Source organism: Podarcis tiliguerta (assembly GCF_965153285.1).
Source record: "Podarcis tiliguerta genome assembly, chromosome: 4".
Classification (NCBI taxonomy): Eukaryota; Metazoa; Chordata; class Lepidosauria; order Squamata; family Lacertidae; genus Podarcis; species Podarcis tiliguerta.
In genome coordinates, this window is record NC_139537.1 from 80,583,031 (window position 1) to 80,605,637 (window position 22,607).

The following is a 22,607-nucleotide window of genomic DNA, read 5'->3' on the forward strand; positions in this document are numbered from 1 at the left end:
ATCCCTGATTCAATGTTGAGTGCCAGGTTACCTGGTCTTAATTTAAGTGGTCATATGCTGGTTTGCACCCCAGGTTTCCAAGCTGGGCTTATAGGAATGGCAATTGAAGAATTCACACTGCTTTGCTTAACTCCCAAGCAAACTATCAGTTCCAGTAAAGATGCAACCTTAAAAGTTATCCCGCGCAGAGGATTTCTTTCACTGTGGCGTTTAATGGCAGGAATGAGCATAAGAGGATCACAGACAATTCAAGATCTGTATTGTTCTTTGCATGCATAATGCTGCTCTGGAAATCAGGTCAATCCCTGCTTTTATGCATTATTAAAAGCAGTTGTGGGATATAAAATAGTGAGCAACAGTGTATCACATCTGCCTAGCATCAAAGTTGTATTGGTTCATGAATGAACTTGGCAATCCATATCCTTTTCTCAGTCCATATCTGTTTCTCAGGGCTTAGCTTATGCAGAAAAGTTAAAACACCTGAACTAGAAATTTTCTAGCCTATGCTTTATTCTAAAAGGTGGTGGTGATGATTCACTGAATTTATGTCCCACATTTCCTACTGAAAGATAGCAAAAGGCAGTTTACTGTGTTTGGTAAGCCAAAAAAAGTACACAAAATCTGAAGTTTAAGACCCAAAGCAAACAAAATGTTCAGTATCGCCAGCATTTGCAGCCAATTTTGAAAAACCTGTAGGGCACTTACAAAGAATTGGGATTGCATGCTACAGATTTCCATCTCTCTTATAAACTGATTTCCCTAGGGTTCCTTAGGGAGACGGAACGGAGGAACTATAATAGTTCAATATATGGCTGTTGTGTATAGCATTTGTTTTTCAGGAGCGGTAATCTTTGTGGATCTAGGGAACACATTGTCCCTGATTGGTTTGGGAGTGGGCAGGAGCTGTTTATCCCACTTATTCAGGAGGAATAAGGGCATGCAGACAGAAGCACTGTATTGGCTCTGTCACTGCCCATGCAGACAGAACAGCACTGCTGCAGCTCCACCCCATGGTTGAACCGTTCCTTTTTGTCACACAACAAAATGCAGCTATACCTCTTCCACACTCTGTGGTACACAGTGTTTCACACTTCCTTATTGTAGAATGCTTGTAAAAGATGTAGCTAGACCTCTGGCTTCTGTTTCCTCAATTGTGAATATGGCACTTTCCTTTCTGTTTTAATTCTGAAAACATAAGGTCTATTTGGAGTTGGATATACTGTATGGTGGTGTGCACGTAGGATTTCCCGTTTGTGGACTCCCTCCCTGGGAGATTTCAGCAGGCGCCTTCATTATACACCTTTAGGCGCCAAGCAAAAACATTTTTCTTCAACCAGGCCTTTGGCTTGTTATATCCGATACCCTTTCAAACATGTTGTGAGAGGAGATCAGCAGTTTATTTATTTATTGAATTTATTATTGGTTTGTTTTTGTTCTTTTATTATGCATTTTGGGGGGTTTTAATTTTATATTTTTATGTTGTGAGCTGCTCTGAGATAAACAGATGGAGGGCTGTATACAAATAAAATAAAAGTATACCCTTCTTTCACATTGTGTTTCAAGGTGCTCTTGGCAGGGAAAAGTGATTCATTAGTTGCCATCGTGTAACCAATGGCTTTGTTACACTTGTTTGGCAGTGGGAATGGTATTTGCTGGTAAGTAAAAATAGATTATGGTGTTGGAGGAGACTCTTGAGTGTCCCATGGACTGCAAGAAGATCAAACATGTCCATTCTTAAGAAAATCAGCCCTGAGTGCTCACTGGAAATACAGATCCTGAAGCTGAGGTTCCAGTACTTTGGCCCCCTCATGAGAAGAGAAGACTCCCTGGAAAAGACCCTGATGTTGGGAAAGATGGAGAGCACAAGGAGAAGGGGACGGCAGAGGACGAGATGGTTGGACAGTGTTCTTGAAGCTACCAGCATGAGTTTGGCCAAACTGCAGGAGGCAGTGGAAGACAGGAGTGCCTGGCGTGCTCTGGTCCAGGGGGTCACAAAGAGTCGGACACAACTAAACGACTAAACAACAACAACAAAAATAGATTGATCTGGCCTTAGCTGGTATACAAACATGTTGGGATGCCTAGACTACTTGGCTCGGAATGCTGCTGCCACAACCAATAAAAGTATACTCCTTCCCTCTTCTGTGGCTAATGTCAGCATGCTAAGCGAAGGCATAGGCACCAACACTGGTTAATACCATTAACCTATGATGCTGAAGTAGGCATAGGCCCAGTACAAGGAGAGGCAGGTTTCTACGTCATTTTGGGCCTGCTGTGGACTCAATTGCATGCCCCCCCCCCCAAATCTAAAAGAGTTCTTCCAGAAACCTGCAGGGCTGAAATTTGCAGAGTCAGCAGAAGATCAAGTAGTTCAAATATGTTCTTTGCTGACCTACAACTTCCTGTAAATATTTGTGTTGGAAATTTAAAAAACACATTCAACCAAAACGTAGCAGAACCAATAGGCATGAATTTTCAGTTGGATAAATGTTCGGTGAACTTCAAAGTTGCTGAAGACTTGCATTTTCACTGGGATGTTTGTTCTCTGATTATTTTTTTCTTCTCTCTAATTCTTGTGTCATATTCTCTTCAGCTACATTTTTTATTTTTCCTGGCAGTTGTTGATGCTATTTGAACATACCATGACTGTGTTAAAAGCCTAATGGAGTCCCCGCTATATATCCTACTTCATACTATCACTGTGTAAGGAAAGAGATAACATTGTGGGCCCACACAAACAATGTTGAGCCTGGCCCATCACTGTAAATTATGCATATTATTCAAAGAAGGTTGCACTTACCTTGACCTGTGGTATATATATTTATAAACAAAAGAAAGATGCTTTGTTAAACCATAAATCTATTTTCAAAATTGCAGTTGCAGAGATAAATGCTGCATTATTAGTATCTAAGAGTAATAAATGTATGGAACAATTAATACATTTCTGGCCTTTACTTTCAGGTTCATTATAACGTTGGCAAAAACCTGGCTGATAAAGGCAACCAAACAGCTGCAATCAACTATTACAGGGAAGCTGTCAGGTATGTGCCAGTTTACTGTTTAAAAGAGGAAAAGGGAAGTGTCCCACAATGAATGCAAACAAACTGTGAAAAAGACTCTATGAACTGAAAGTGGAGACACTATATGCACTTTTCCTTTTTTTCATTTGTTTGTTACACAAGAAAATCTTTAATAAAAACTGAATTAAAAGTGGAACAGGAAAAAATATTCACAATATAGCATTTATTGGCACTGTTTAAAATAAATTAATTTTATTTGAATTATTCAAAAGAGAATTTAATCCATGGGGGGCGGGGAATGAATGTAGCTTAGAACACTATGGTTAGGAAAATGTACACAGTGTGAGTAAAAATGTTGGTGATGTAACACAGGAAATAATTGTGAAGTGGTCCCATCCCAATCCAGATTTGGGTAGTTGCTGAAAAAGCAGAAAATACAATAGGTTATTAAATTTCAATCCAATATTTTTGTTGTTAGGAGATACATACTACAGTGTGCACACAGACACACTCATATATCATATATCTCGTATCCTAAATACACAGATTAAGGGGTGCAATCTAATCATAGTGGCAGGTATGACTACTGTGTATTGGAAGTCATGTGAAATTCCAGAATTAGCAAGCCAAAAGAAAATTAGGTAGTAGAAACCTAACAAAATTAAGTATGGGCACATGAATGAAGGCAATAAAAGGGATGACATGTGTTTGTAGAAAAATGAATAAACGAGACATGTATTCCTGTTGTTGTTGTTGTTGTTGTTGTTTTAAAATTTAAAGCAAGATAATGATGCCTGGGTAATAGCACTATCCTCTGCATGTGCTCAACATGTTCTGCAGGCAAGCACCACTGATAGCAAAGCCATCCTAGCAATGAAGCTACAATATAGTTGTTTCTTTCTGCATCACGTTCTAGAAAGGGCACCATTTCCTGTCTCTCCTTTTAAATAAATCACTGTAGTCTAGATAAGATTGGTGATGGTGATTTAATATATGATTAAGGGGTACATTTCCTATGTTTGGTCAGGTTGAGATTCAAATAATAGGTGGAGTCTCATGAGTTAGTGGCTATATACAGTGAGGGGCGAAAGTATTTGATCGCCTGCTAAATTTGCCCGTTTGCCCTCTGACGAAGAAATGACCAGTCCATAATTTTAATGGTAGGTTTGTTGTAGCTGTGAGAGACAGAATAACAACAGGAAAAGCCCCAGAAACCCAGAAGAAAAAAGTCAGAGATTGACGTGCATTATAATGAGTGAAATAAGTATTTGATCCCCTATCAACCAGCCAGATGTCAAGCTACCTGGTATCTTCACTGTATGTAACAAGCTGAGATTAGAAGCACCTGCTGTAAGGGAGAGGTCTTACCTGTAATCCCAGCTTGTTACAGTACCTGTACAAAAGACACCTGTCGACAGAAGCAATCAATCCAGCAGATTTCATTTACTGTAGTGTAAATGAAAAAAAAATGAGTCAAGCTGCCTTTTTCCAATGAGTAATTATTTTCCCCCTTTTACATACCCAGATTGAATCCTAAATATGTGCACGCTATGAACAACCTGGGAAATATCTTGAAAGAAAGAAATGAACTCCATGAAGCTGAAGAGCTGCTGTCACTAGCTGTACAAATACAGTATGTTTTTAAATACACAATTCCAGTTGTTGTTGCAGAGCATATAAAAGGAGTGCTGTGTCCTGTCCTATATACTAAATGTATCCAACAATTCTGCCTAGGCCTGATTTTGCAGCGGCATGGATGAATCTGGGAATAGTGCAGAATAGCTTAAGAAGGTATGGAGAAGCAGAGCAAAGCTACTGGACTGCAATTAGACACCGAAAAAAATACCCAGATTGTTACTATAATTTAGGACGTTTGGTAAGTGTACTGCATTACATGTGTGCTAATGACAGCCAGAGACTAAGATGAAATGTCGCCTCGGTGGCGAACTTAAGCATACTTCCTAGATGTTAACAGTGTGGTTAAACAGCAGTACTTTGGCATGTTTCATGCAGCTTCCTAATAATATTCAGAGTGCAGTAGGTGAAGGGCACATCCTCAGCCCTGCACTCCAGCCCATAGCAGACCATCTGCTTTGCATGCAAAAGGTCCCAGGTTCAATCCCCAAGTTGGGGTGGGAGAGACTCCTGCTTGCAACCCTGAAAGCCTCTGCCGGTCAGTGTGTGCAATACTGAGCAAGATGGACCAACTCCGTATAAGGCAGTTTCCTATGTTCCTGTGTGTTATTCCTACAGTATCAGTGGGCGAGAACCTTCACTGTAGATTGCCTTTCGTGGCTTTGACCATTATAAATTGTTTTCAAGAGCTTGTCCCCAAAATATAGCACTACTCTCTTTTTTTTTTTTTTAATATATACATGGTTGTTGTTTTTTGCATAAAGTAATATAAGCAGGAATGGGACAAGAACAGGGGAGGAACTTGAGCATTGATCTAATTTATCCAGGATTACCGTTACTGTATTACTGTCATATTGTCGTCTGTGTTTCAGTATGCTGACCTCAACCGCCACATAGATGCATTGAATGCATGGAGAAATGCCACTGTTCTGAAACCACAACACAGTTTGGCTTGGAACAACATGATTATATTGCTTGATAATACAGGTACAGTATAAGAATTACCCAGCATTGTTTAAATAAGTGATGCATTTATGCAGTTTTTGCCCTGCTTACGGTTTTGTGGAATAAAAACTAGTGTGCTATTCAGCACCCTTTCCTCTCTTTTCTTACGTTCCTAGGTAACTTAGCACAAGCTGAAGCTGTTGGAAGAGAGGCTTTGGAGTTAATACCCAATGATCATTCTCTTATGTTTTCACTGGCAAATGTATTGGGGAAATCACAGAAATATAAGGTAGTAAAATATTTCCAATCATAACTTTTGAATGAAATAATTATCTTAATTGTTTCTCCATTGTTCATAGACTGAATAGGTTCTCAAAAAAATTTACAACTCACATTAGAGATGAGTTGAAGTGTTGTTCTGTAGGTACATGTGGCAAAATAGACATGTGCACATTCGTAATGTGGTGGCATGTACATGTTGTCATGGCAAACTACTCGTGTATGGGGCTTACCACCTTTTATTCAAGGTCACCTGTGTTGAATAAAATATACTGCCTTGATCTGTAGAGACACAGTAATGTTGTCAAAGAGCTGGACATGTGGCTGGGTTTTCTGAACCTGCAGAGTTACCAACCCTAGATTTCATGAACATAGGAAAATAATTTCATTGATAATTCAGAGGGAAAGAGGTAAAACATCAAAGCAAAGTAGTTATAGAAAAGAAAGGTTCAGTTGAACATGGATTCCCCAGTAATCTGAGGTTTTTATAGGCCAAATCCTCCTTTTTCAGATATGTTCTAGGAAGTAAGATAGCCTTTAGGGCCCTGGTCTGATCAACTCCTGGGTGCTAAACTAATTTACTTGATTCATCCCTAGCTGAGGTTCTCTGGGGTCCCCACAAACACATGAGATTGGAACACACACTCTGGGTATTATTCAGCTGACTTTTACTCATTCCTGCCTAAACAGAAAACACTAGATTCCTTACTGTGAACAAGTTCATGAGTTTAATTTAGGGAGGCAAGCAAGCGTGTTTTGCAGAACAGTTCAGAAACCACATAAAAAAAATTTTTTGTCTTATATGCAGCACATCTAAAAATCATCATTCAAATTGATAAATATAGAAATAAGCCAAGGCTTTTCCTGAAAAAAACATTTAAATTAGAATCAGCACTTACCCTTGGATTATAAACAGACATAAAGCTGTGTTAAGTAGCCCTGTAATTAAGTCTGCATCCGCTGCATAGGAACATCTTTTAAAGTATTTTTAATCTCTTATCTGTTTAAATAATTGTTTTTCTTGAGTAATATATATTTTGTATGTGTTGTTCAGAGTTTAATGATGTCATGCAAGAAGGATGTGTGAGCCTAGCAAAACTGAAAATGAATAATGAAAATATTCAGTGGTCAGAATCTTTGAAGCAAGTCAGTTCGAAAAACAAGTGAAAAGTCTTTTGTGGAGCATTTTTTCTTTCTAGAAGTATTGTCTCCAAAACAAAGCAGATGAGCCTTAAAAAATCGTTGGCTGTAATAAAAGTAGATTCATCTCATTGATTTTATTGGGATTAACTTCATTTTAACACAAATATGCAGGTTTTAAGTGGTGATTTGTGTGAGCATCCGGTTATAATGCAGTCCGCAAGTGTTTTTGTGTTCTTACTCGCACAGAAGTAATTACTGTTTAATTGACAGCAACTACCAGACAACAGCTGGATCAGGCTGTGAATTATATTGTATGTATATCCATTAGAGAGAAGTAGAAGTGTGAATGCACATGAAAAAAATATGGTGACATAATCACATTAATAGACCACAGAGCATGAGGTAATTGGTAGTGTTTGGTTGTACTTGACATTGTATGCACTACAGAAATAGCTTGTCCTGTTGATCTCTTTTTCTGAATTATTCAGGAATCTGAAGCTTTGTTCCACAAGGCAATTAAAGCCAATCCAACTGCAGCCAGTTACCATGGTAATTTGGGTAAGACATTTTACAGCTCCCCTAGTGCAAACTTTTAAAAAATCAGACACACTGCTTGTACTTCTTTTCATGTTAATTGTCTTAAAAACTACTGTTTTTAAGGCATTATTCTGCTGCCTAGATTTCTATTCTGCCTACTTGCTAAACAAATTGCCAGCTAGAGAAAGGAGTTCCAAAAATGCAAAGCTCAATGCATTGTATAATAGACCAACCAGGCAGCACACTACAGCCCAGAGGTGGCTGCATGTCAGTGGTGGCAAATTGGCTCTTTTGTGCCATGCTTGCAAACCGCCATGAGCTCTCCTGATAAAAACAGCAATTTATGGCTCTAGCACAATCCACTCTTGTCATTCCCTGGCCTGCTCAGCTCCCAAACGTGTCCCCTCCAGCTGGCAACAGAGCAGGCTGCCACCATGCCGGCAGCCAACCAAATGTTTTAATGTTTTCTAAGTAATTGGCAAGATTGTCTGTCCTTCAACGATGTTGCTAACAAAAACTCCTCTTTGCTGTTTCAGCTGTGCTGTACCATCGCTGGGGAAATCTTGACTTAGCCAAGAAACACTATGAAATCTCTCTGAAGCTTGACCCCACAGCAGCTGGGACCAGGGAAAACTATAGTCTTTTAAAAAGGAAACTGGACCAACTGAAAAAAAAAGGCGATGTCTGAGGTTTCTTCTCAGGCTTTGAATGCGTACTGCATACCATTTATTGGCAACATGGCTACTAATCACCAGGGAGAAGCATTCAGTCATACTGTCATTTAAAAAAACCACAACAATAACCCAATAATTATAGCACCAGCAACAAATACTCGAAATGTTTCATGAAGTCTAGTGGCAGAAGTAAATTTCTTTACAAAAAATAAAAAGCAACGCTGGTTTTGAAATTTTCATTTGGAGAACTGAAAGGTTTGTATTTATGCTTTCAGCTTTTTGACCCAATTTCAAAACCTGTTGAATATTTACATTCTTATACTCTGAGCACTTGTGCTGGTAGGGGCAACTTATTCAAATAAAAAGGACATATTCAAAATGCATGTAGCAGTGGAGTGTGAATGTACAACAGTACAATTATGTGGAAAAGAAATGTAATTTATTTTGCCTGTGCATACATCTTACTGATGCAGGAATTCTGATGCAGCGTTGGTATGAAACGTGGCCCAGTGAATTACCGAGAGCACAAATGTTGGTTCATTAATCTTTGGGGAGGCCATGCTTCAGAAACATGGGAGAGGGTGTTCTTCTGGCAGGGTTTGCGCAATACCCTGCTAATATACTTGGTAAGAACAGGATAGAATGAACTATTTTCAAAATTTATGGTGAATTGAGGATTGAAGTTGAATTCAAATTGTCGTTAGATTCAGAATCTATCCTTAGTTGCTGTTGTACAGCTTAAAGGTAGTGACTTGAATGGTCAAGCATCCCAAAGTAATCGTCAAGAGTACTTTAAACTGTAAAGCCTTTCATGTTTGGTAGTTTGCCCAGAATCTTGTAATGCTTCAGCTGGGCAGTGGTTATTACATGTTTAGATGTTTGATTAGGTTTTAATCTGCTGTCTTGTTGGTAGCAGCTTTCATTAGGGTATCAGTAGCTGAAATCCAAGTGGCATATGAAGGGTTCTTCAGTCTTCTCTGGGGATGATAGCAGACTTAATTTTTCTCTGTGGGTTAATAGTTCCTTAAAGAAGTGACAGCCCAGTTAACATGTTCTAAAATCCTTCACATGGGACATCCCTAAGGGTGCAGCCAAGTGCAGAAAGAAATGTCTGATCTGGGCCATTGTAGCCTAAAGTAGTAAAGAGATGTGGTTGCGAAGTCTTTATTGGCAAAGAAAGGATTTATGTCAACATTGCACCCTAGATGCAGTTGAGATATCCACCTGTGTAATCTTGACAGTCCCAGATAAGCTATTGTTTTCCAGCTTCAGGGGTTGCCTAAAGACCACTTACAGACAGGTACAGTTCACCTAAAAATCAATGATAGCATATCAGAAAAACATCTGTTCTTCCATACTTCAATTTATTCTTGCTGCAGATTGGATTTTCCAGGAGCAAAGTCAAAATCAAATGTTGTCCTTTTTTGTCCTGCTATGTATATTGTGCAAAACAGATACTGCTGCATTAGAATCCTTCCCATATAGAGCATATTTCTCAGAATGGAAAGATCAGAATTGAGTTTCAAAATAGAAAACTTTTCATACAATATATGTACCAGTTGGTGCACTTGGCTTTGGCAGCTATCTTGTTATGGATTTAGTATCACCCTTAAAGCACGGATGCACATGGACCCAATCTAGCCCTTAGAGCTGGAGACAAAGATCCACCATTGGACAGCATGCACATCCTGAGTTGATTGGGATTTGCAACTGCTCCCAGTATGTTCTAAATGTATCAGTCCCTTGAATAAAATAGTTTTAACTGTTGTAATACACAGGATGCTGACGGTCTTGCTATATGGAATATTGTAAAATAATGTGAATGACCCCAATAAGAACATGGTGTTGATGTATTTATACATACACAAGAAAAAAGTGTACAAACTATAAATAGAAATCATTTCCACTGGTTGTTTTATGTTTTGTTTTTTAATGATTCAGCAATTTCTCCTAACATGCAGTGCTTACAGACCATTTTCTCAGATGGGATAAGATTTTAATAATAGTTCTATGTTTGAATATTGTTGATGTCTGATGTAATTAATTGTCTGATTCATTACTATTGCCTGCAGTTTACATATGATACTTATCCCTGTTGGCCTGCACTATTTGTTTGGTATGAACATAGTGAGTTAATATTTTATGTAGAGCGTGAAACATTTCTTTAAATTTACTTTTTTTGTTAACAGTCTGGAAATGTTTGGATCTCCTGATTTGAAAGCATATGTAAAGTAGATCAGCATTTTCTAGACTTTTGTTGGTATAATAATACTTGAAATTAACGTGTCTCCTAGCTGTCAGCTCTGTCATGTGAATGTACCGTATTTTTCGCCCTATAGGACGCACCGTCCCATAAGACGCACCTAGTTTTTTGGGGGGGAAATAAAGGAAAAAAATTATTTCCCCCCCAGGCGCGGGGTTGGGGAAGCCCGAGCTTCCCCCGACCCCAGCCCCCAAACAGGCAGCTCTCTGCAAGCCGTGGGAGCCCAGTGCTGGCTCCCGCTGCTAGCGGAGAGGTCCGCGAAGCCTGGGCGCGCTGAGCTCAGCGCGCGCAGGCTTCGGCATGCAGGCACCTCTCCGCCAGCAGCGGGAGCGTTCCCGCTGCTAGCGGAGAGGTCCGCGAAGCCTGGGCGCGCTGAGCTCAGCGCGCGCAGGCTTCGGCATGCAGGCACCTCTCCGCCAGCAGCGGGAGCGTTCCCGCTGCTAGCGGAGAGGTCCGCGAAGCCTGGGCGCGCTGAGCTCAGCGCGCGCAGGCTTCGGCATGCAGGCACCCCTCCGCCAGCAGCGGGAGCGTTCCCGCTGCTAGCGGAGAGGTCCGCGAAGCCTGGGCGCGCTGAGCTCAGCGCGCGCAGGCTTCGGCATGCAGGCACCCCTCCGCCAGCAGCGGGAGCGTTCCCGCTGCTAGCGGAGAGGTCCGCGAAGCCTGGGCGCGCTGAGCTCAGCGCGCGCAGGCTTCGGCATGCAGGCACCCCTCCGCCAGCAGCGGGAGCGTTCCCGCTGCTAGCGGAGAGGTCCGCGAAGCCTGGGCGCGCTGAGCTCAGCGCGCGCAGGCTTCGGCATGCAGGCACCCCTCCGCCAGCAGCGGGAGCGTTCCCGCTGCTAGCGGAGAGGTCCGCGAAGCCTGGGCGCGCTGAGCTCAGCGCGCGCAGGCTTCGGCATGCAGGCACCCCTCCGCCAGCAGCGGGAGCGTTCCCGCTGCTAGCGGAGAGGTCCGCGAAGCCTGGGCGCGCTGAGCTCAGCGCGCGCAGGCTTCGGCATGCAGGCACCCCTCCGCCAGCAGCGGGAGCGTTCCCGCTGCTAGCGGAGAGGTCCGCGAAGCCTGGGCGCGCTGAGCTCAGCGCGCGCAGGCTTCGGCATGCAGGCACCCCTCCGCCAGCAGCGGGAGCGTTCCCGCTGCTAGCGGAGAGGTCCGCGAAGCCTGGGCGCGCTGAGCTCAGCGCGCGCAGGCTTCGGCATGCAGGCACCCCTCCGCCAGCAGCGGGAGCGTTCCCGCTGCTAGCGGAGAGGTCCGCGAAGCCTGGGCGCGCTGAGCTCAGCGCGCGCAGGCTTCGGCATGCAGGCACCCCTCCGCCAGCAGCGGGAGCGTTCCCGCTGCTAGCGGAGAGGTCCGCGAAGCCTGGGCGCGCTGAGCTCAGCGCGCGCAGGCTTCGGCATGCAGGCACCTCTCCGCCAGCAGCGGGAGCGTTCCCGCTGCTGGCGGAGAGGTCCGCGAAGCCTGGGCGCGCTGAGCTCAGCGCGCGCAGGCTTCGGCATGCAGGCACGTCTCCGCCAGCAGCGGGAGCGCTCCCGCTGCTGGCGGAGAGGTCCGCGAAGCCTGGGCGCGCTGAGCTCAGCGCGCGCAGGCTTCGCATGCAGGCACCTCTCCGCCAGCAGCGGGAGCGTTCCCGCTGCTGGCGGAGAGGTCCGCGAAGCCTGGGCGCGCTGAGCTCAGCGCGCGCAGGCTTCGGCATGCAGGCACCCCTCCGCCAGCAGCGGGAGCGCTCCCGCTGCTGGCGGAGAGGTCCGCGAAGCCTGCATTCGCCCCATAAGACGCACCCAGATTTCCCCTTCATTTTTGGAGGGGAAAAAGTGCGTCTTATAGGGCGAAAAATACGGTAACTACAAAACATTGCCTAGGCAAACTTTTTGAATAGTGTCCTAAAGGCTACTTCACATATTATGCAGAGGCAACCTTAGCTATACAACCAAGCCTAAACTTGACCTGGAGCTGCAACCAACTCTGACAAATGTACTATGTTGTTACATTCATATGTGGCATTTTTCCGTGTATGCTTATGGCATATTGTTTGTATATGTATTTTTGGGAGGGCAGAATGGTGATGTGTGAAGTGATCCTACTTTTGAAAATGATAATTAAATGTCATACAGATTGCTATAATTCAGTTTTAGAAATTTATTTTCAATTTAGACACATTATAAAAAGGCTTTAAAAATATACAGTAATACGGCTTTAAAAAATATACAGTAGTAAATGGCTAAGTCACACAAAGAGTAAACCCACTGTAATCAAGGTGGTTAGTTAGTTATGACTACAAATCCATTGATTTTAATGGTACTATTCTAACTTAGTCAGATACCACCCATAAGAGAAGAAAATCTCAGTCTCTTCCTACCACCCCTGCTATACGCTTAGCAAAGGCATACATGTCTCTTAACATTCAAAAGCCATGAAGGCAAAATTGAGCTATGTGCCGTTTTAGGCTGCTGGGCTGATACATCCAACATAGTTTGATCCTCTGCATCCCAGTTCAATTCAACTCAACTGCAGGTCACCACAGTACTTAGGATTACATGTAAGGTGGCAATCCTAGACATACTTGTCTAGGAGTAAGTCCAGTGGAACTTCCTTCTGAGTAAGCAGATGTAGAATGGGGCTGTGGGAATATTAGTTGTTTGGAAAGCTGGAACCGAATCTTTTGAAATTGTAGTGCAAATTCTGAGGTTAAAGCTCTTTTGAAAATAGTGAATAAGCAGTGACTGCTGCCTATTAAATCTACTTACTAAAAAGCGGAGTGTACAGAAGATTGTTTCATTTCTGTGATACAAGGTTTGTCATAAGAATCTACACTTTTGTAAGCACAAACAAGTATGGGCTTTATACTGAAATAATTGTTTTAGAATGCAACAAAAGATTTGTAGCCAATTTGGTGATATGTCCAATGAATGTCAGCCTCTGATGTATTATAAATTTCTTCGGGGCCTATTAAAGTGTATGGCTAAATAATAATAAAATATGAGGACTTTGAAGACAATGGGTAGCAACTGATGTTATAGTTGGATTAGTTATTGATAATGACATTGAATTTTAATGAATACATTCCAGTTTCTTTTATAAGACAACATTTGTAATAAAACCTCATCTGTTCTTTGGCTGTTGTGGATTTTATAAGAGTAAAAATAAAACCTGTTCCAAGAACAACGATAAAAGTAATGTTTCAGAAAGGGCAGTGGCAATGCATCAAATGGAAAAGGGGGAAAGAATTTTTTTTCTAAATAGCTGTGGTTGTTTTGTTGTTTACCTTAGAAACATTAATACAACTGAGGGGGGGAGCACCTGCTTTGGGGGGTGGGGGTGTATGCTAAAATCTTTATTCACATGAAGTTTTGGTGCTCAAATTTGGCTTCTCCCCTGCAGCTGCTTTCCTACACCAAGTGGGGGGGTATATATATTATCCCCTCACTTTGTTTGATCCTCTCTAGCCCTCTCTTGTTTATGGTCTGCTTTTTAGTGTAAAAGTAACTCTGTATCTGGCCTGCCCTATGGCTCTCGTGATGTCTACACATAAAAAAGATTGGGGTAGGCCAGAGCCTGTGCCCTCCAGCTGACGTTAGGTAGTTCAGTTGATGGATATTTGGATAAAATAAGTCTGGGTGAAAATTTGTCAGATTGCCACTACCCAAACTTAGAGAGAATTTTTTTCACAAACTTGACAAGGATGAAAATCACTTGGGTGTGAAGCTTAAATTAGCTTGTATATACAATAGTTTTTGATAAGAGATTTGAGATCTACATTTCATAAAACTTAGCTCTGATTCTCCCCCAATTCATCTTATATTAAGTACATATAGATATGGCCCAAAGGCAGCAAGGAAGCATCAAGGCCCTCTATATGTTACTATAGTTTCTAAGTGTCTGTTGAACATCCTACATGGAGAGGCTGTATTTTGAAATCTGCGGGAAGATACTATTCTCACCCCAATATATCTAGCGTGCATTTGGTTGGTGAGAATCTTTAAGAACCTGCTGTTCTGTTTTGTTTTAAGATAGGTGGTATTTTGATACTGCAACCCCAAGTGAAAAATTAGTTATAAAGTGGCAGTTCCACCCTGCTAGGTCCTAGCCTTCCAACCCTCTCTCTTCCTAAGGCTAGTGCTAACTAGAAAGCTGCGGTTTCCACCTCCTTCTTGTAATGTGAAGAAATTCAACAGGTGTAGTTAGCTGCTCAGCCCTGCATCTCCACGATGGACCGTAGTTTGGAAGTCTCCAATCTTACGAGAATTAAAGCCAGCGGGTCCCTGGTCAGAAGGAAAAGTGGCAAGTCTGTAAGAAGGTGCACAGCAGGCAGAAATCCAACAGGCGCAGCAGCCTTTCCAACATAGCGATTGTGGAGTTTCTGAGTAAGCCTTTCTGGCAGCAATGCAATAAGTCCTGTGGAAAACTACTTAGTGAGTAGCTTAAGAGATATTTTTTAAAAGCAGTTTATATATATATTATATATTATATATTATATATATATAATTCATAAAAAATCTTAACACGTAGCATGCAAGCTTCACAGAAGTCAGTGAACTTACCTCCCAAGTGAGCAGACATAGGAACGGGGTTGCCACATATGTTAGGTGAAACGACCGGGTCCTGCCCGCTGCCCTTCACTGAAGAAAGTTATCGCGCCGTTTGGCCTTTCCTTCGCCTGCTTTTCCCGCCGCACTGCGCAGGCGCGCGGTTGCCTAGACAACGGCGGCTTTCCTCGCCGCCTTCTTTCCTCCGGTCGTTCCTCCTTCCGCTGATTCTGTCACGTTGAAGAAACGTGACGTCAATCACCTCTTGGAAAAGGCGGGAGTAAGAGCTCGCCGAAGGCGCCCACAGAGCTGGACAAGTTGAAGAGTGACAACGAACTTCCCAGCTTCCGGCTCGATTTAGCCCTAATTTCCAGCAGCCTGAAATAACCTGCGCTAGATGGCGCAGTCTCAGCTCCGTTGACTTCATTGGGACTTGGGGTAACAGCTCCTACTGTCATAAATAGGAGTGTCGTAAATCAATCCTCCCTCGGCTTCGGCTCCCTTTCCTCCTCGTGAAATGTTGGGGTGATAGTGGCTGCAGTTTTATAAAGGTTTAAAAAGACCGTCCCCCCCTCCCTCACAGAATGAGCATCGACCCCGTCTTCAGCACGTGAAATGGCAACTCTAAACTAACTCTCTGTGGAGAACGCCGAGCAGCCCCGCCCACTCCCTCAGGTTCTAAAGGGCAACGGCGCACTCCGGAAGCGGCCGGAGCAAGTTTGTGTGATTGGCAAGCGCACTAGGACCCGGGCTCTAAACACGGCTGTTCAAACTGGCGGGTGAGCTTCTTTCTTCAAACGGGCTTGCCGCCTTTTTTAAAATGCGAGCGCGAGGGGAGACCCGGGCTGGTCGCTTATAGGTTATTTTAAAAGGTTATTGGTTAAAAGCGAGGTCATGTGATGTTTGGAGAGGGTGGGTGGGCTCGGGAGAGGAAAGGAAGGCGCGCGCAGTTTCTCTCCTCTCACTCCCCCCCCCCCAACTCTTTTAGTCAACCGTCTTCTTTCAGGCGTTGGCTTTTAAATCGGCGCGCGCCAGCTGGGGCGCGCGGGTGGGGGGAAATCACGTGAGAGGAGGAGGAAAGCCGGATTGGTTGGCGCCTCATGGAACCTGTCGTGGGGCGAGCGTCGGATTCGCTCGAGGGTTGTAGAAGATAGAGAGTCGCTTGTTTGCCTCAACCGGCTCGCAGCTGCGCAGAGAGGAGACCATCGTTTTAGACGCGGATACACCCGCACACGTCCCACTGCATTAGAAGCGCCCGAGTTACGATATCAACCTGCTTTGCATGCACAGTTTACTGTTAAAACTGTTATTCGCGATATAATTGGATGCGTGTCAAGGCCTTCTTTTTGCACGCTTATTCACTGCTGCAAGGGAGGTACGACTAACACACGTATTTTTTTCCTATTTCCTATGATATTATCTTTCTGCTGCTTTTGGTCCCTTGGCTTTTGACTATGAATATATAAAACCACTGAATTATTTGCAAGGGTTTTTTTTTATATAGGTATGTTTGTTTGGGCTGGGGTGGGGTGGGGAATTAAAACGTGCTTCATTTTCTCCCGTGAAAGTTCAAGGCAGGGGTAGGCAACCTAAGGCCCGGGGGCCAGATGCAGCCCAATCGCCTTCTCAATCCGGCCTGCAGACAGTCTGGGAATCAGCATGTTTTTGCATGAGTAGTAATAATAATTTTTATTTATACCCCACCCTCCCCAGCCACGGCTTACAAGCAATAATAAAAACAAGTTGAATGATTACAACTTAAAAACAAAATTAAAATACAACATTAAAATATTGAAACATTAAAATATTAAAATGTAGCCTCATCGCAGGAGGAGAAGGAAAGGAAAAAAGAAAGAGAGGGAGGGAATCAAATTGGCTCCAAGCCAAAGGCCAGGCGGAACAACTCTGTCTTACAGGCCCTGCGGAAAGAAATCAGATCCTGCAGGGCCCTGGTCTCATGAGGCAGAGCGTTCCACCAGGCCAGAGCCAGAGTTGAAAAGGCCATGGCTCTGGTTGAAGCCAATCTAACTTCCTTAGGGTGTTGCTATTTATGGACCTTGAGGCTCTCCGTGGGGCATACCGGGAGAGGCGGTCCTGTAGGTACGAGGGTCCTAGGCCGTGAATGTGTCCTTTTATTTAAAATGTATTTTAAATAAAATTTATTTATGTATTTATTTAAAATGTATCTCTGGGTTATTTGTGGGGCATAGGAATTCGTTCATATTTTTTTCCAAAATATAGTCCAGCCCACCACATGGTCTGAGGGACCACGGCTGAGAAAAGTTGCTGACCCCTGGTTTAAGGAGACCATGAAGTGCCTTACTAGCTAGATTTTTAGCAAGTAGCATTAACTGAGCGTTGAACAGAATGTCAAACACACACACACCCCACCCAAAAGGGAAGGTTCCTCCCCAACCTTACACTTTAGTCAGGCCGAAAACGTAAAAGGCAGCAGGACTTGTGATAGTTTGCCATAATTGCCATCGCTACACCACAAAGGGACTTGTAGTGCTACAGTGGTACCTTGGGTTAAGAACTTAATTCGTTCCGGAGGTCCATTCTTAACCTGAAACTGTTCTTAACCTGAGGTACCACTTTAGCTAATGGGGCCTCCCGCGCAGCCGCCACACTATTTCTCTTCTCTTCCTGAAGCAAAGTACTTTACCCGAGGTACTATTTCTGGGTTAGAGGAGTCTGTAACCTGAAGCGTCTGTAACCCGAGGTACCACTGTATATATTTTCAGGAGAAAGCTATCATAACATTGTACAAAGTTTAATTCTAGATGTTGTTGTTTTTAAAAGTTATTAGCCCTTATAGAGACAATGAAAAATATGGCTCAGAATCAAATAGGTTGTGGGTAGGGATGCAGAGTTATTTTCTAAAATGTCTTATTTTTATATTTTGACAACAAACGGGTAGGGGAATGTTTGGGGAGTTGTAGTGACTGAACATTTGCAGTAAGCACAATATTTATGGCTCCATCTGTCAGCATTAGTCTTGTAATACAAACTTCAAGATCAACTCAGGTAGTTGTAACATAAGCAAGCACTTTCAGCTGTGAACCTGATCGGTTTATATCACAACAGTAACTGATTTTTGTCTTTTGTATAACTGCCAGCCACAACTACAGTTGGAACAGAATTTACTTGAATTTATTGTTTCAAGTTGTCTGAAATTTTTTTTTTCATTATTGCAATTCTTTCCCCCTGGGAATCACATCCATAGATTTTCGTTTTTGATCCTAGCAGTGTTATATGGTTTGTGTATTTATTGCAGGAATTTTATATTTGTATCTGGTTTGGATTTGATCATCCTCCTTTAGTTGGGCCTTCTTCCTCTTTAGCTTTTAACAGACCTTAAAACCAAGGTGTGGTAGACTACTGAATCTGGTATTTGGTCTTTTGGTGATTGGATACCAATTTGTGGAGTAAGATGGCCTTTTGCCTTTTCTAATATGTGGTGCAGAACCTACATTCTCAGTGGGGTGCTCTGGACAGCTAATTAAATGATGAGTGTGATGTGTTGCCACTTGCCGTGTGGTACCCTCCAGGTGTTGTTGGACTCAAGAGCATAGCCGGGGGGCAGGGCAGGGAAAGGCAGCTGTCCTCCTAAATCTATAAAAATCAATATAAATGCATAGCTAACTGAGGTTCTACCTCCCCTAACAAAAGGCCTGCCCCCCCTAACAAAAATCCTAAGCCTATGGTTGGCCTACAGCTCCTAGCCCCAGACAACATGGCTGATGGTCAGAGACTATAGGAGTTGCAGTCCAGCAGCATCTGGAGGGCACCACATTGGTAATGCATCTGGTTTCAGGGATGTATTGGCTTGCAAATTGTAATACTGCATATCTCAAGACCTTGCCTGTATTATATCTTTTAGAGAATTCTGATGTGCCTCTTGCTAATCCCTTAGCATCCCTTGGGGATCATCAAGGGTGTACTGCACAGAAGCCTATGCAGTACTTCAAACGTCTTGCACCCATTACTCCCTGAGTTTTTTAAATACAGAATTTCTGTGAATGAATTATTTCCTTGTAGAGAAGGACAATTTTTGTGTGTGTATGTTTATATGGAGTCTATATACCTGTATGTCAGGGCAGCTTGAGCATCTGGAAGTAACTTGTCTAGCAGGAATACCTGTTTCGTCCTTGGCAAGTGACTGACCTAACTGCAAGGTTATCTTAAAGGCGTAGGTGTGTGACATGCATAGCCATGTCACTAGGAACATGAGAACTTGCATCATGTCCAGTCAGACTGGTCCATCTAGCTCAGTATTGCTATATACTAGTGACAGCTGCTCTCCAGGGTTTCAGATAGGAGTTTTTCCTAGTCCTACTTGGAGATGCTGGGGATTGAAGCTGTGGCCTTCTGCTTGGCAAGCAGTTACTGTAATACTGAGCTATGGTTCTTCCACATTCTTGGATACTGAAATATTTTTCTGGCAGCAACCCATCACATTGCTGTTGCAACTGTATATTAACAAGTGTATGTGCTCTGACAGGTCTAACAAGATTACATTGGTAACTGAGAGCTTATTCAACTGTTTGGCTATATATCTTGTCCTTATTCTATAGCTAGTCTGTTCGATTTTTCATACTTCTTTTTATGGTTGCTGGACGCTGATATGCTTCACAAAGGCTGTATTTGGATGTAATGCTAACCATTGTTTAGTGTTATGAGAGTGAACCACAGGCTTCTACACACACACACACACACACACACACACACACTTCCTTTCTCTTTGGTATACCCAGGAAGAACATCAGAAGTGTTCTTTTCAGATTAACCACAGCTTAGTATGTAAACTGAATCCTAAATTGTGGTTAATTTTTACATTTGAAACAAGCCTACTTCATAAACCTTGGAACCTAACCCTTGTGTAAGATGCTATTCCCTTGTACCCCAAAGGGTGAGTGGATTAAAAAGAAAGGCTTTTATCCAGTTTGTTCTACATTTGGCACTAACTATATAACTATATAAAGAAGCATATAAACCTTTAATAATCTTAAATTTCTATCTCCAAGCAAGCATATGCAGTTGCTTAGTATTGCTTAGTATTGAGAATAAAGCTGAAATACTGTACTGCAAGGTAGCTACTGGATTATGGTGCAAAGTTCAACTATACAGGAATAGATGTCGTATAAAACATGGTTTTGTAAAGAAATAAACTTGAACATCCACATTTAAACAAAAGTTAGTAATGAATTAATTGTTACTAACCTCTCTGTCGTAATAAGAAGTTGTGATAATAGGGAGCAGTTGTTTTATAAGATGGCACTGACCATCTTAATCCATTTGGTAGGAAAACCATGGGACAGATAATTTATTTTCTTAGGAGTTGTGGCTTGACCTGTCCCCACATCTCACAGCAAGCAATGGACAAAAATGTGGTGGGGGTGGGAGCAGTCGGCCAAACATAATGGGGAAGCCATGGAAGAAGTAGAATGTTAACTGAACATTATATTATTTATGTGAACTATGTTTCAAAGATGAAATTGGGCTAAAAACATCTTTTTAGGTCCAGACATGAAGATAAGGGAAAATATGGGAGTTTCAGAATTATTAAGGTGACTAGCTAACAGAGGATGTTGGGAAGTAAAGAAATACCGTATTTTTCGCCCTATAGGACGCACTTTTTCCCCTCCAAAAATGAAGGGGAAATGTGTGTGCGTCCTATGGGGCGAATGCAGGCTTTCGCTGAAGCCTGGAGAGCAAGAGGGGTCGGTGCGCACCGACCCCTCTCGCTCTCCAGGCTTCAGGAGAGCCCCACCCCCAGCCCCACAAGCTCGGGGGAGAGCAGGGAGGCGGAACGCCGCCATCCCATTGTCCCCAGACCTGGTTTGGGGGCTGGCGGCGGGGAGAAGCCTGCTCCTCCCCATCGCCAGCCCCGCAAACTCGGGGGATAGCGGGAGAGGCGCGGCGCACCTTTCCTGCTGTCCCCCGACTTGGTTAGAAGGCTGGCGGGGGGAGAAGCCTGCTCCTCCCCGTCGCCAGCCCCGCAAACTCGGGGGAGAGCGGGAGAGACGCAGCGCGCCTTTCCCACTGTCCCCCGACTTGGTTAGAAGGCTGGCGGGGGGAGAAGCCTGCTCCTCCCCGTCGCCAGCCCCGCAAACTCGGGGGAGAGTGGGAGAGACGCAGCGCGCCTTTCCCACTGTCCCCCAACTTGGTTAGAAGGCTGGCGGGGGGAGAAGCCTGCTCCTCCCCGTCGCCAGCCCCGCAAACTCGGGGGAGAGTGGGAGAGACGCAGCGCGCCTTTCCCACTGTCCCCCGACTTGGTTAGAAGGCTGGCGGGGGGAGAAGCCTGCTCCTCCCCGTCGCCAGCCCCGCAAACTCGGGGGAGAGTGGGAGAGACGCAGCGCGCCTTTCCCACTGTCCCCCGACTTGGTTAGAAGGCTGGCGGGGGGAGAAGCCTGCTCCTCCCCGTCGCCAGCCCCGCAAACTCGGGGGAGAGCGGGAGAGACGCAGCGCGCCTTTCCCACTGTCCCCCGACTTGGTTAGAAGGCTGGCGGGGGGAGAAGCCTGCTCCTCCCCGTCGCCAGCCCCGCAAACTCGGGGGACAGCGGGAGAGACGCAGCGCGCCTTTCCCACTGTCCCCCGACTTGGTTAGAAGGCTGGCGGGGGGAGAAGCCTGCTCCTCCCCGTCGCCAGCCCCGCAAACTCGGGGGAGAGCGGGAGAGACGCAGCGCGCCTTTCCCACTGTCCCCCGACTTGGTTAGAAGGCTGGCGGGGGGAGAAGCCTGCTCCTCCCCGTCGCCAGCCCCGCAAACTCGGGGGAGAGTGGGAGAGACGCAGCGCGCCTTTCCCACTGTCCCCCGACTTGGTTAGAAGGCTGGCGGGGGGAGAAGCCTGCTCCTCCCCGTCGCCAGCCCCGCAAACTCGGGGGAGAGTGGGAGAGACGCAGCGCGCCTTTCCCACTGTCCCCCGACTTGGTTAGAAGGCTGGCGGGGGGAGAAGCCTGCTCCTCCCCGTCGCCAGCCCCGCAAACTCGGGGGAGAGTGGGAGAGTCGCAGCGCGCCTTTCCCACTGTCCCCCGACTTGGTTAGAAGGCTGGCGGGGGGAGAAGCCTGCTCCTCCCCGTCGCCAGCCCCGCAAACTCGGGGGAGAGTGGGAGAGACGCAGCGCGCCTTTCCCACTGTCCCCCGACTTGGTTAGAAGGCTGGCGGGGGGAGAAGCCTGCTCCTCCCCGTCGCCAGCCCCGCAAACTCGGGGGACAGCAGGAGGTGCAGCGCACCTTTCCCGCTGTCCCCCGACTTGGTTAAAATGCTGGCAGGGGGGAGAAGCCTGCTCCTCCCCGTCGCCAGCCCCGCAAACCCGGGGGACAGCAGGAGGTGCAGCGCACCTTTCCCGCTGTCCCCCGACTTGGTTAAAATGCTGGCGGGGGGGGGAGAAGCCTCCTTCTCCCCGCCTCCAGCCCCACAAGCTCGGGGGACAGCTTCCCTCCCCAGCCCCGCACCTGGGGGGGAAATAAAATTTTTTTCTTTATTTCCCCCCCCAAAAAACTAGGTGCATCCTATGGGCCGGTGCGCCTTATGGGGCGAAAAATACGGTAGCCTAGAGTTGCAACCGATTTCAGCTGCCACTGGGCAAAGTC

General features: G+C 44.8%; 2 protein-coding genes and 2 long non-coding RNA genes across 21 annotated transcripts in view; 2 read left to right on the forward strand and 2 right to left on the reverse strand.

Moving 5' to 3' along the window:
* TMTC4 (transmembrane O-mannosyltransferase targeting cadherins 4) overlaps positions 1 to 10,065 on the forward strand; it is a 71,737-nt gene extending 61,672 nt beyond the window's left edge. For all 5 annotated transcript variants that reach the window (XM_083437786.1, XM_083437787.1, XM_083437785.1 and 2 more), the window contains 7 exons: positions 2,962 to 3,041; positions 4,546 to 4,653; positions 4,755 to 4,896; positions 5,528 to 5,642; positions 5,777 to 5,889; positions 7,511 to 7,580; positions 8,096 to 10,065. In XM_083437786.1, coding sequence (XP_083293912.1) covers positions 2,962 to 3,041; positions 4,546 to 4,653; positions 4,755 to 4,896; positions 5,528 to 5,642; positions 5,777 to 5,889; positions 7,511 to 7,580; positions 8,096 to 8,247 — 780 coding nt within the window. In that variant the 3' untranslated portion in view covers positions 8,248 to 10,065. The remainder of the gene's footprint in view (positions 1 to 2,961; positions 3,042 to 4,545; positions 4,654 to 4,754; positions 4,897 to 5,527; positions 5,643 to 5,776; positions 5,890 to 7,510; positions 7,581 to 8,095) is intronic.
* On the reverse strand, positions 1,459 to 2,750 carry LOC310676419. Its single transcript, XR_014510555.1, has 2 exons — positions 2,024 to 2,750; positions 1,459 to 1,652 (listed from the first exon to the last, which is right to left on the reverse strand). It is a non-coding gene; the product is annotated as an uncharacterized lncRNA (long non-coding RNA).
* Positions 10,066 to 12,602: 2,537 nt separating the features above from the next.
* On the reverse strand, positions 12,603 to 15,160 carry LOC310676355. The gene is made up of 2 exons (XR_014510485.1): positions 15,029 to 15,160; positions 12,603 to 14,882 (listed from the first exon to the last, which is right to left on the reverse strand). It is a non-coding gene; the product is annotated as an uncharacterized lncRNA (long non-coding RNA).
* A 503-nt stretch (positions 15,161 to 15,663) lies between these two features.
* Positions 15,664 to 22,607, forward strand: part of GGACT (gamma-glutamylamine cyclotransferase) — a 51,536-nt gene continuing 44,592 nt past the window's right edge. For 6 of the 14 annotated variants that reach the window (XR_014510461.1, XR_014510462.1, XR_014510463.1 and 3 more), the window contains exon 1: positions 16,173 to 16,449. The gene's annotated coding sequence lies outside the window, so the exon portion shown is untranslated. Of the gene's footprint in view, positions 15,793 to 16,144; positions 16,450 to 22,607 lie in introns of those variants that run through there. The other 8 variants (XR_014510458.1, XR_014510459.1, XR_014510460.1 and 5 more) reach the window with 6 other exon arrangements.